Below are 14,165 nucleotides of genomic sequence, written 5' to 3'. Positions count from 1 at the left end.
ATGAAAATTAGTCCATCTTGGATAACTAATTCTAATGTTGATTAATGAGCATTGTCCCTAATGAATAACATAGATGACTAGGGGGTGTGCCATATCATATCGTTCATGATAATACCGGTATAATTTAAACATTATGATATGATGAAAAAAATTCATATTGGGATAATGGAAATATTCCGACTTGTTCATGTAATTGCCTGTTAATTTGGCAACCGGTGAAATGTGCACTTTGTTGTGCTATTTATATTTTAGTAGTTACTGTTGTTTACAAACTAAAGAACTGTGAGATTTTTTTTTTAACACTTCTTGTTGCAATTGTATGCTCTTGAAATTAATAATGATTTTTGTTTTTCAGTTTTTTTTGTTTTTTTTTATACCATCAAAAATATCATTATCATAGATATACCCTGAAATATTGTGATATTATTTAATGGCCATATCGCCCTCCCCTACACAAGACATACATAGAAGAAGACTAAATGCTAAAGGCATATGATGCAAATTAAGGTTGCACATTGTTTGACCCAAAGTTCCAAAAAGTTATTTTTCCACTGCGGAAATGGGCTTTCAAAACATAAATAATCCAACAAGCAGTTTTGTTGAAACATATAGTACTAAGACCTAAACTGACACTAACGATGGTAGATCTATACTATTCTATCAATATAGTCATACCTGTTTATTTTAAATATTGATTTTCGTTTTTTCAACATCTAAATATTAGATCAGGACTGGTAATGGCAGATCATCAGTATCAAAGGACCTCAGAAATAAAAAACCTGATCAGTGAGTGAAATTGTCTTACCAGTTGGGTGGGATTATAAGGTTGATGTCACTTTAAAAGGCTAATATTGAGTGAAAATTCCCTTTAATTAATCCATATGATGACAAGATATAACGTATCACTGTCTAACCACACACACATTTCCTCTGTACCCTTCAAACAATGCTCCCTTCTCTCTCTCAATTTCTGTTTCAACTAGCTGTTCTTTCTTTCTTTGTTCTCTGCTAAATTCCACCAGGACTCTACCCAAGCAAAGGGGTGTATGTGTGTGTGGGTTTGTTTGTGTGTGTGGGTTTGTTTGTTTGTGTGTGTGTGTATGCGCATGCATGTATAACATTGTGTAAGACGCATGGTTTTTCCTCTGATATTTTTGGTAAGCTGTTGCTGCATGGGATTAATATTCATGACATTCAACAATGAACAAGATCTAATGGAACTATGCTATGTTATTTTGAGAAAGTACCGACTCAGAAATCTGTGTGCATGTTACAGGTTTGTGTCTGCATTGCATTTCATTAACTATTACCTTCTTCAAATGAAAATTCAGATTTTTTTCATAACTGTTGTGTTTATATTCTGTATACTCCCCCCAAAATGGTCTGCCCTTGCCACACCGCTCTGATGAAGCCTCTTCATTGAATTTTAATCCAGACACCAATTTTGCAGATGTAGAATCAACGAGATGGGGAATAACTGTGTTTTCATACCGAGCAACGCAGAGAGACTGCACTATTTTGTGTGTGTGTTTTGTCTACACGTGTTGCGACTCTATAAGAAGTCTGTAAGCATGATCTTTATAAATGCATTTCTTACATTTGTAGCACAACGTTCTTGTTTTACTGTCGTCCTTGTGATGTACTTACAGTCAAGAAAACACCACTTTGGAGATAATCTTTGTGAAGAAAGACTTTTTGGCTTGGCTGCCTCCTCCTGAATAACACACAGACAAAACCATTAGATTACAGAGCAGGAGAAAATTAGCTGACAGTGGAAAAAGAGGTTTTGGTAATAGTGATCCATTTTTCTATAGCTAGAACAGAAGAACCAACAAGCTGATAGAGCAGCTCCGAGAGCACGAAAGAAGAAGAAATAGGTGTATGGAACAGAAGGTTCTTACAGCTTTAGTGCATAACTTTTTGATATTAATAAACGTTGATTACATTCAAGCCATCACCAAATGAGTTGCTACAAAGCTAATTAAGACTATCAGCTCCACACAACTCCGTCTGTATTTCTCAGTATCGCTATGTTCAGAAGATTGTGTTATCCGGTGACTTTCCTGCGCAGAAACTCGAGTGAAGATAATTACCTCTTCTAAAGATGTTTTTTTAACATCCCAAAAAGCCAATGACAAAGAAGCCAGGCAGGAACAGCAAGATCAACTGACCGAAAGCAAGTGATCAGGCAGGGTGGCAAAAACTGGACTCGGAACTAAGTCAGCTGATGGAGCAGACTTTGCGAAGGACTGTTGAAGGCAAGCTCAACATCTTTTTTCATCATTTTCGAAAAGTGCAGAGACACCTTTGGCGAAGTCAGTAGGAAGGAGCCCAGAGCTCCAAGGAAAGGAAGGAGGGAGAAGGACATAGAGCAGCTAGTCAGGACCAGATGTCAGCTCCATCGGCGCTGGAGAAAAGCTGCACCCAGCGAGAAGACTGGCCTAAAGGAGCTATGGGATGAGATCAAGCAAAGGCTTACCAAGCGGCGGAGAGCAGAGAGGATCAGAACGAGGAGGACGAAATGAGAGAAGGAGAGAACCAACTTCTTCAGAGATACATCTAAACATGCTTGTCAGCTGTTGGACGAGAAGAGGAGCAGGAGGCTAAACATCAGCAGGGAGGAGCTGGAGCAATTCATCAGGATCCAGGCAAAGCGACCACAGTCGTACGACACTACTGGGCTCCCCAGGCCATGTGCCACGCCCAACCCCACCAACAATACCGTTTGACACATCTCCACCAAAGTTGCGAGAGCTGACGACACCTGAAGCTGACCTAATGGCATCGATGGAGGTGTGACAGGCTAAATGCCAAAGCAGAAAGCAACATCTTACCTGGAAACAGATCTAGGCTCTCTGCATTTACATTCTCCCATTATGCTACATTACCCAAAAGTACAATTTCTATTTTAATGACACATTTGCGGCTTAATAACTATGATAATCTAAAAACTATGATTGTTCCTGTCTGCAGTGTACATAATTACCTAATACAGTTAAGTTCCAGTGTGTTTTCCCCAAAGCAAAATGTAGCAAATATACAAAACAAAATTCCGGTAAAGTCTGACTTGTGATCAACACATGGAAGGTCATGATGAGGGGTCAGACGATGCACATTGAGCCGTTCAGAAGACACATTTTGACCCATGTCACGTGTCTGAATGGTGTACAACAGACCCCAGAATACATTTAGAAGAACTACTCTCAGTTTATCTACATCTGGGACAAAATAAATCAGAAGTCACATTTAATTCAGCACTGCAATTTAATAAACCCATAAATTAGATTTCTAATGTTTTGTAAGGTTCTGTGACGAAGTTGTCCACACCTCCATATGCACTCGCCTCATTACTGCAACATTTTGTATTTTGCTATCACTCAGACATTTTCTTTTCATCCAGTCTCCAATTAGCTCAGAATGCTGCAGCTAGAGTTTTAACAAGATGAAAAAACAGACACCATATTACTGAGATTCCTGCCTCTCGCTCTGGCTCCCTGTTGTAGCTGTAGGCTGAAGTTTAAAACCTTGTTCTTTGTTTAAACAGCACTAAATGGTCTTAGTCCTGTTTCTATCTGTGAACTGCCGCTGTACTACACTGTCAGACCCCTCAGATCCTCCAACCAAAGACACCTATATGTCCACAGATCAAGGACTATTAAATGTTGAGGGGGCCGAGGTTTCTCAGAAGAGGCCCCAAAACTGTGAAATTCCATTCCTCCCCTTCCAATTAGTTCTTCTCACTTTGTTAAAGTTTTCAATTTGAAACAAAATGTTTAGTAGTCTAAGTTTAACTGTTAACTGTGTCTGAGGCCCTATGTTGTTTGCTTAATGTTCTTTTTTTCTTTCTTTATGTTTGGATCAGCTTTCTTGTGTCCTTCTAGCTAAATATAATGCAGTCTTATCCAACAGCTCTGCAGTAAACCCTCCCTTCATGAATCATCATCATCGTGTTCAGTTTTTGTTGAAGAGAGAGGTGTTGATTCAATGATTATTTTGTATTTACTGCTTAGTGGTGGGGAAAAGTGACACTACATGTAACGACACTACTAGTTAAACTATATTCCCCAATAGCAGTCAGGTGATGCATTATAACTTTGCACACGTTTATAAAACCGAGGGCACGGATTGTGAATCTGTGCGAACATTTTATAAAACCAAGGGAACGGATTTTTATTCTGTGCGTGCGGTTTAGTTTTTTTTTTTCTCAGCTGACCACAGGGGGGCTCCGTAAAGTTCTGTACTGCAGGGGCTCGCAGTGATCGCTTGTGTTGCTGGACAGCCGTATGAAATCTTTCAAGAAGTTATGCACAATGTTTTGTTCTTCATCCTACAAACCGTTGTTTGAGGATATGTGTAACTTTAACGAGTGATGTGGATGTAATGTTAATGTAACGCTACTTTTTAGTCAGCTATCTTTCATGTTACAATAAGAAAGGGTGAGTAAAGTATAGGATTTATAGTAAACTAAATCTTCCACTAAATGTACACTCAGGGCTTGATTTGAGCCGGAACACGGCGGAACATGTTCCGGCACCTCCGACGTTGGATCCAGAACATTTTTTTATTGGATTTTTGTGAATTTGAGGGGTCTCGTTAGGAGGAGTTGCTAGCTAGGCTATGTGTCCCATTCAATCCTATGGGAAAGATCGCCGCTACATTTACTGGCATAACTAGTATATTTACACTTTGAATTTTGTCACGGCATGTATATCACAGCCACCCTAAGGTCTTACAAAGCTTAGCTAACACACACATATCCATTATAAGATTAACTGGAACATGTGGTAAGAGATTGCGGGCGTAACAAGCTCGCTGACCGCGCTTTCACACACCGGCCGTTTAGCAGGAAGAGGGGAGGGAGAGCAGCGAGCTGCAGGCCCTGGAGCTCTGTCAGGGCAGCGGCGTTTGGTAGTCCAGTAACCCAGAAACGGTGACTTTGCGCGGGTATGGAGCGCCACGGGCTGCCGGCCGTGACGGAGCTCCATCTAGCTCACAGCGGGACGGGGTCTGTGAAGGAGGACAGGCCAGGCGGCGAGGCAGCAACCCAGGCAGCACCAGCCGCTGAACTCCGACACACAGTCAGACAAAATTTGCAATTAGCCATCAATTTTAGTAAAACGGCCCATATTTGACCTCTACATAGCTGATTTCTCGCATAAAAAAATCTCAGAAGTGAATTTAGTGGTAAAATAGCAGACGAACAATGTATACAATTTCTGAGATCTGTGCGACCTATTCAGAAGAGTAGCCTATGTAATTGTTGGGGCATAAGGAGGGGCCACCGAGTTGACGTCAACTTGGTGGTTAGTTGAGATTTCCCCTTTTTCAGAGGCAGCTTTAAATTGTGAGATTTGCAGAGGAAAGAGGTGTCAATGGGATTTTGAGGTTCTATGTATGTCCTAGTTACCCAACAAACTTCGTTATTCAACTATGACAAGGTAAAATCGGTTTTGCATTCTATCACCCCTTAAAACCAATGTTGAACTCTTTACTTTAACTTCATTGCACCTCCACAAGTGAATCCATTATTGTATCCGGCACCTCCTGTGTCACTATGAAAAATTAAATCGCCTAAATGAAAAAAATAAATTACTGTTTGTGTAGTTTTCAATGTTATCTGTCTTGTTAGTCTTTATTCCCCATTGAAGTTCCACAAAAATCTCGTGTTTGCATTTTCGATGCGTTTTGAGGTGAACTTTCAGGGTAAGACGGAGGGGGGAGAGGGGGGGAGGGAAGGGACACACGGTAGTCTTGCGTTGAAGTCCCGTGGGATTTCAGTTGTAGCAAGAAAAGGTAAACAGCAGTGTGCAGATTGGAGCGTGGTGTGAGAAGAGTGAAGAGCGGAGGTGTTCACAAGGGAAGAAGCTTGGAGTAACGTAACTATGGAGCTAGAGCTAGCCTTCAGTAACGCTATTATTGTACAAGAAACAGGCATCATTTGGCCCGTTTCCATGTAGTTATATAGTCACTGATATGATCATAACCACTACAGTGCTCAATTACCTATTTTTGAGGGGGAAATAAACTTTTTTCGCCGCAAAAATTTTTTTTCCTCTGGAGGAAATCCACTAGACCAGCGAGCGCCCGTGGATTGTTGTCGGCCGCGGCAGGCGAGGAAGGCGGGGAGGAATTAGAAGGATGCCGGTCGGCCCTGCTAGCCTGGCTAAGGCAACTAACACACAGTTCGCCACTGCAGAGACTACTATTCACCAACGCCAGATGGATCGCACACGATATATATGCTACAAATACACAGGGAACTGCTGCTTGATGATTATTACCGAAGCCTGGCTGAACACACTCACTCATCCCAGACGGCAGCTAGCAGCTAACAGGGTAGGTGAATTTAAACAATGTCTGAGTTGAAAACGCATCTTGTTGTCATGTAAGGGCCCTGTTCATGTTGCACAGACATTTTAATTGCATTTTGTGTCTGTTAAGAGGCACAAAGGCACTCTTTATGATATGCCCCCAAAACTGCCATTCTAGCTAAGTGGGAGCTCTCGGCATTAGCTGCAGCAGCTCCAGTTAGCTAGCACTGATTTGGCTCGTTTTTTTTGCTATCGACAGTACTCACATACTTATAGCGATCAAGATCAAGAGTTCTCCTTTAACTTTTTCAAATACGCTGGCCAGTGTCATTTTTTTTTTTTTTGTTCCGTTACCTCCAACCCTCGTTTTGAGTCGCCGGATCCACCCCCGCTCTGCGCTCCGGGACCTCCCACTTTACAAATTAAGCACTGTGTACACTAAAGAAATCAGGAATCATGTTATCTGACAATTTAACTTCTCTTTGTAAGCTAAACCCAGACAATTAACAGTATTTTATTAGTGAACGAACAAGTGAATCAGCGTCTGAATGAGGAGAGAACAGGTGGAGTTTTCCACTAACCTCAACACCTGTAATCATGGATGACCATGCTGAGGTTGAAAGGGTCAACATCTTCAAGTTCCTCGGTGTGCACATCACTGAGGACCTCTCTTGGACACTACACATGGATACAGTAACTAATAAAAGCTCACCAGCGGCTCTATTGCCTTAGAAGACTGAGGAAGTTTGGCATTAATGCCAGCATCCTCACAAACGTCTACAGACGCACGTCTGACAGGCTGGATCACAGTCTGGTACAGGAACTGTTCTGCCCACAGCCGCAAATCACTACAGAGAGTAGTGGAGGTGGCACAGCACATCATTGGCAACTGTCTCCCAGCCATTCAAAATATCTTTTATCAGCCTATGATGCTGTGTGGCCACAGAAGGCACATAGCATCATTAAGGACCACAGCCAGCCAGCACGCAGACTGTTCTCCTTGTTACTGCATGGCAGACGATACCGGAGCAGGATTATTAACTTATAACCCATATTTTCCACATCACGTCTGTTTACCTGCTGTCTGCACTTTTTGCTGTTTAAATAAAGATGCACTATCAACATGACTGCTGCTATTGAGCCACACAAATTCTCCTTTAATGTATGTACATAGTGCTATATTTTGATGTATCTATTTATCTCACACTATTCGCTTATATACCTTTTCTCACTCTTTTTTCTTATCACATTTGTGCAATACTGTTGGATAAACCTTCACTTTCGTTTACACACAATCCTCATTTTCATATATGTATACAGTGCTATATTCTATCTGTCCTCTCATTCTATTTTACATGTTATTGTCATTTTTTCCTATTATTGTTATCTATATATGACTAGAGGTCTTGTTGCATTGACTAGTGCTTTTATTGCTGAGCAGACCCGTTCTCTTGTCAAATACTGTAGATTACATTGCACTGTTGACCCTGTGTCTGTGTATGACTAATCAAACTGACTGAAAACTGGTAAAAATGTATAGATAATCAATGCGGTTTTGGCAGCTTCAATGCAATACAAATCAACCAATTTCAGTTCAGCACTGTAAAGAAGTGACTGACTGTGAAGAGTCACCTTCCAATAGATGTGACAGGGGGGAAATAAGCCAAAGAAAGTAAAGTTGTTTTCCTTTCAAACTGCAAACCTTTCATGGAGACTGTGACAGAAAGGCTGGCTGAAGTACACACTCCTACTCTCATTCTCTGCGTTTGTCTGTACTTATCTAATCCTGCTGTCGACTTCAGCAGCAGTCTCGAGCAGGGTAAAATGCCTGCAGGCTTTTACAGCAAACCTACAAACAGGGAATCAAAAGCTAAACACGTCTGACTGATTGACTCCTCTCCTCACCTTCTTTCTTCTCCCGTCTCTTCCCGTTCACTCCTGTTTTTCTTCTTACAGATAAAGTTGCAGAGTTCTTTCTCAGTTTCGGCGCCTTGTAGGCCTCGTGTTCTGATTCATTCAGCGCCTGGAGTCGTGTGTGTGCTATTTATCAAACAGAAGAATCAGCCTGGAAGTGCAGTTTGCCTGCCGCTCCAGGTATCAGCAGTGAGATGCACCTTCTTCTCAAATTTTCACTTATTATGGAAGATATATACGGGTATACACTCACAGGCCACTTTATGGGGTACACCTGTTTGACTGCTCGTTAATGCAAATATTTAATATGCCTATCACGTGGCAGCACCTCAATGCATTTTGGCATGTAGACATGGTCAAGACTAGTACAAGACGAGTATCTTCTCAAGTTCAAACCAAGCATCAGAATTGGGAAGAAAGGTGATGTAAGTGTTGTTGTTTGGTGCCACAAAGGCTGATTTGACTATTTCAGAAACTACTAATCTACTGGCATTTTCAGGCACAAAAACTCTAGGCTCAACAGAGAACATTAAAATGAGTTCGCTATACTCAATCGGCCTCCACAGTCACCCAATCTCAATCCAATAGAGCACCATGGATGTGCAGCCAAAAATCTGCAGCAACTGTTTTGTGCTATTATGTTAATATGGACCAAAATCTCTTAGGGATGTTTCCAGCACCTTGTTGAATATATGCTGCAAAGAATTAAGGCAGTTCTGAAGGCAAAATGGGGTGCAGCCTGATACTAGCATGGTGTACCTAACAAAGTTGCCGGTACGCATGCGCGAGCGGCGACACAGTCTTCTGCACGTCCTGTCAGCTGCGTTTTGTTTGTTTAAATAATTGTTTTACTATCCGTCGGAATATCGACGACTAAATTAAGTTTTTACTAATCCCACACTGGCACTTTAACTGGATGGTAGATCTTAATCTTTTTTTATTATTTTTAAAATGTTTAGCTACCTGATGATAATTTTATAGTCTTTTTCTTTTTGTATCGTAAATGTCATATTTTTGTATTGTTATTGTTGATTTCTGTCATTGTCATTTCTGTAGTATTGTTATTCTCTTCTCTATACATGCTTATTGGCTTGTCTGTGGTGTCTATATGTTTAGAGAATATGTTGTGACAAGGACGCGTAATGAATGAGCACATGAATTTCCCCTTGTGGGATAATAAAGTTTACCTTGACCTTGACCTTGAGTGTATATTTCATATATGTTAAATATTAAAAATTAAATATTAAAAATCAATAAAATGTGAATTCAACTAAATGCATACAAGGAAACATGTTGCTCTGCTGCAATGCTGTTATTTTAACCGCTTTAAGATACAGTTACTCTCATTTTCACCTGCAATAAGTTCAGCCAATCCCAACATGCGACGTCACACATGGCTGCAGCTACACGGCTACTTACAGTAGCAACAATAGATCACCATATTGCTTACATCTGGCTGCAACTGGTTCTAGTAAAAATCCATAAAAACTGCACTCAGATTGGCACTTCAAACTTAGTTTACAATAAAATGACAACACATTTTCCTACTGAAACTTACAAGTCCACATAGCCCAGGCTGTGACAGAAAATAGTAGCCTAGTATTTACATGACTATTAACTGTAGCAGCTGTCTGTTTGTCACAGCCTCTGTCTCTGTAGATTTCATGAATGTAGGCTACCGAGCCTTTCCATGTGCTCTATGTATGCTTTTATAAACAATCTTTTGGTGAGGTCTTGAACAGTGGCCTCAGTTAATATTGATACTTACGGAGCTTTCCTACACTTACAGAGCTCCAACAGCTGCTTCCAAACAAATCACACGCACAAACAGAATGGTGCAGCTCCCATTTGTGCTTTCATATACCTATGTATGTAAACTTAGTCCACAGTGTCTTGAAGTGTGGTCGTGATGCGCTGATGAGACCACACTGGTGAGAACATCTTGTCTTTCTTAACAGGTCTAGATTTTGGAACTAAAAAGATACACATGGAACACCTTATCCTGATCATGGAAGATGTAAAGAAACCATACAGAAGTGTTCTGGTCGCACAGTGCAACAAATATTCACCATATTCGCTCATTATGAGAAAACTGTTTCTCCTACTCAATCACAAACTGCACCAGTGAGCATCACCATTCACCAGAGAACAGGAGATTAAATGGGTGTTACCTCGTCGGGTTGCTATGCAACACAAAGTCTGACAACAACTCATGAGCTGCCTTCTTAGTGTTAGTGATCTAACCTATATAAAACAAGATAGTGTGGTTAAAAATAACATATACAGAGTTAGTGTTTCTCTGCTTGCTCCTGAACAGGGAGATGAAAAGCTCAGCACTCAGCTTGCTCTCATCCACAGTGACTGCCAGCAGCAAGTTAAAGAGCCCTTTTCAAATTCACTGCATGCAGTTAAGTATTGGTTTTAAAATGATGTATGAAGCAGGTGTCATTTTTCAGGTTGAAGAATTAAGACAAACAGTTAAGAAACCTGATTACATGGCCATGTATAAAATGGGAAATGGACTGCATATATATATATAGTGCTTCTCTATCTAACTGGACAAAGCGCTTTACGATTTGCTTCTTATTCACCACACACACACACACACACACACACACACACACAGTTCAGCGTCTTGCTCGACTGTGACATTGGGGTTAACAAGGGTTATTAACATGTAGAAAGCGAGCGGCGAGGCAGCAACCCAGGCAGCAACGGCTGCTGAACTCTGACACACAGTCAGACAAAATTTGCAATTAGCCATCAATTTTCGTAAAACGGCCCATATTTGACCTCTACATAGTTGATTTCTCGCATAAAAAAGTCTCAGAAGTGAATTTAGTGATGAAATAGCAGACGAACAATGTATACAATTTCTGAGATCTGCGCGACCTATTCAGAAGACTAGCTACGTGATCTCAGATCAGTGGTGTAGCCTATGTATTTGTGGGGGCGTGACAAAAGTAGAGACTAGAGCCAAATAAGGAGGAGCTGACGTCAACTCGGTGGTTCGTTGAGATTTGCCCGTTTTCAGAGGCAGTTTCAAATTGTGAGATTTGCAGAGGAAAGATGTGTCAATGGGATTTTGAGGTTCTATGTATGTCCTATTTACCCAAACTGTCGTTATTCAACTATGACAAGGTAAAATCGGTTTTGCATTCTATCACCGCTTTAAACCAATGTTGAACTCTTTACTTTAACTTTATTGCACCTCCACAAGTGAATCCATTATTGTGATTCCATTGTCATTAAAGATATCATATGTAAGGTTTTTTTGCATTCAAATGTCAAAAACAACTATACCTATGATATATATTTTGTTTAGGGACTGTTCGTTATTTATGTCAGGGGCCACCGGAGGAGTTTTGGGATCTTTAATCAAAAAGGACCTGACCCTCCCTTCACCAGCAATACATTTTGGATGACCCTCCAAAATGATATAGAAAAAAGGGATGTCGTTCATATATATATATATATATATATATATATATATATATATAAAAAAAATATATCACCGGGACCGAAAGGATATTTGAATCAGGTATGGCTGCAGTCTGCGAGCTTTGACTTTTCAAAATAAAAGCTTGCGTCTGGTATGTTTTCGTACGGTGTTTTGGGTGTTTTTGAACTAAACAGTACGGCAATCATGCTAATAAATAAAATTATTTATTCAGCAGATGTCTTAGTTACAACACGATGGAGCTAGCAAAGCAGGTGTGTTTTTATGTGCGAGCGGGATTTATTCAGTTTGGGAAATCCCACGGTCTCTAAAGCTACAGCTCAAATTGTCTGGCTGACTAAACAGGGAGGGACCAATCTGCTAGCAATAGGGGCCGAGATTGAGAGCGCTACATGGAGCTACATGGATAAATATGCACCAAACAAGCCACTTTGAAATTTTACTGTTCTCATGAATACAAAAGTTGGGTGACCCTCCCCCCTAGACAAAAAAAAAATGGGATGACCCTCCCATCAACAAAGAATAAAAAGACATGACCCTCCCCTATTTTCCTCCGGTGGTCCATTCCATAAATACCGAACGGTCCCTTAGTTGTCTACTTAGAGTATCCCAAATGTTTCCAACAATATTCAAACTGTAATTTAAAATGTTATTTTAATGTGCCCTGCTATGCCCTGCTACACCCTGCAGTGCCCTGCTACGCCATGAACTACTACAACCACTATTTCTAGTCATAGTTCCATTATCTTTATTGTGACTATAATTGCCACTGTTCATCACACACCCAACCGGCACCGTCAGACACCGCCTACCAAGAGCCTGGATTAAACACGGTTAAAATGCTGACAGCTAAACGGTGTAAAAGTTTGTCTGTATTTCACTGTGTAGGATTCCAACACCGAGACGTACGACAGTCTGTAGCTGCCGTTGTCTGAAAAATAACACGTGTTGCGTTCACTTGAAACTTGCCTCGCCAGCCTCGTGCTTAAGTTATTGCAACCAGTGGTTGTTTTTGTCATTTAACAGGAATTTACTGGTGAAATAAGTAATAGTAATAATAGTAATATAACTTTATATAATTTATTTTCATATAACTATTTGACTGAAATGGTTATCAGAAATAATCTCAGAAATAATTTGTTAATTAAAAAAAGACTGGTTGCTTTGGTTGGTTAAGTGGTTTTAAGTCTGCTTCTATAAACCATAGAAATGGAAAGGACTGCAGAACTGCTTTGTGAACACAATTCAGGTTGCATAGGCCAGCATGCTGTAAAAGCACAGCAACCTCATTCCCTCCACCGCACATGTCAGGGTGACAGAGCATGACAATAATCCCAGCAGCTAAATCTCCCCGGCCACAGAGAAGAAAGAAAGAAAAGAAACATACACCAGGTGGAAACCTCATATACGGCTGGACCGCGTATGGTCAATCTGCTAAATTGTGGCCAAATTATATAGGGATTGTCAGTTGTATCTATATTGTGATGGGTATTAAATAAATGTTCATCTGCAATTTTCTGTAGTGGTCCCAGTAGTATTTGTTTTTAAAGTGCACTGAAGTAAAGAGTATTTATTAGAAGGATAAACCCCTTGAGATGAATCATCTCATTTTCGAGAGGTCATTAAGACAAATATAGTCCCTGTGGGTGTAGTCTTGCATTGCCAGACCTAGCTCCACAGCGCCGCGGAGTAAGGTCTGGCTCCTCCACACATACATTCTGGGATAGGAGAAATAAAAACGCTCTGGGTTGTTTGGATTTCTTTAAACCAATCACAATCATCTTCAACGCAGCAACAGTGTGTATTTTGTCCATACAAATCCTTGCCAATCAGTCCCAAAACATCCCAGTTAAAGAGTAAATGCTGTAAACATATTCTCTGTAAATTTTTAAAATAATTCACTGAAAGAACCAAGCAGGCCTGCCTTGTTGCACAATCAACAACAACAAAATCACTAAAACTTGCCATTTTTAGCGTGTAATCTAGCTCAAAGTTTGTTGTTTCCCGAAGAGAACAGAGTTAGACAACGGCAATACACATCGCCGGCGCCGGATGTACCGGCGACTATCCTGGAAATAAACTGCCGTCGATCCAGACTTCTGTGGGTGTATGTCACGTCCCATGAAGTTTCCACAAATAGGTCCTGTAAATGTTTCATGATGAAAGCCTTGTTGTTAGGAAATGAAGGGATTCTGCCCACTGAAGCGCTACAGGGCTTTTAATTTTATACAGGAAGTGTTAAGTTTGTATTGACAGCATAATGCAGTGACAAAACAAGACAAACGGGAGCAGATCAGAAAACTCCTTACTAAATTAGGATTATATCACATTACGTTCATTTTTAGCTCAAGCTTTTATCCAAATCAACTTGCAATAAGTACATTCAACCATAATGTTAACATCAGATGGGTTGAGTGTGGGATACTTTAAAAGAGGGTTCACTCTAGCTGCTCTCTCTTCCCCGGTTGTGAAATACTGCC

The 14,165-nt window shown here is 40.6% G+C and overlaps 1 protein-coding gene across 5 annotated transcripts in view; it reads right to left on the bottom strand.

Annotated features, from left to right (window-relative positions):
* The window catches only part of dgkza (diacylglycerol kinase, zeta a), a 102,970-nt gene that overhangs the window by 31,942 nt on the left and 56,863 nt on the right, over window positions 1-14,165 (bottom strand). For all 5 annotated transcript variants that reach the window (XM_031302379.2, XM_031302375.2, XM_031302376.2 and 2 more), the window contains one exon: window positions 1,648-1,714. In XM_031302379.2, coding sequence (XP_031158239.1) covers window positions 1,648-1,714 — 67 coding nt within the window. The remainder of the gene's footprint in view (window positions 1-1,647; window positions 1,715-14,165) is intronic.

This window comes from Sander lucioperca, chromosome 24 (assembly GCF_008315115.2).
Source record: "Sander lucioperca isolate FBNREF2018 chromosome 24, SLUC_FBN_1.2, whole genome shotgun sequence".
Lineage (NCBI taxonomy): Eukaryota > Metazoa > Chordata > Actinopteri > Perciformes > Percidae > Sander > Sander lucioperca.
Note: the sequence above shows the minus strand (reverse complement) of the source record. Positions and strands in the feature narration are given on the sequence as shown.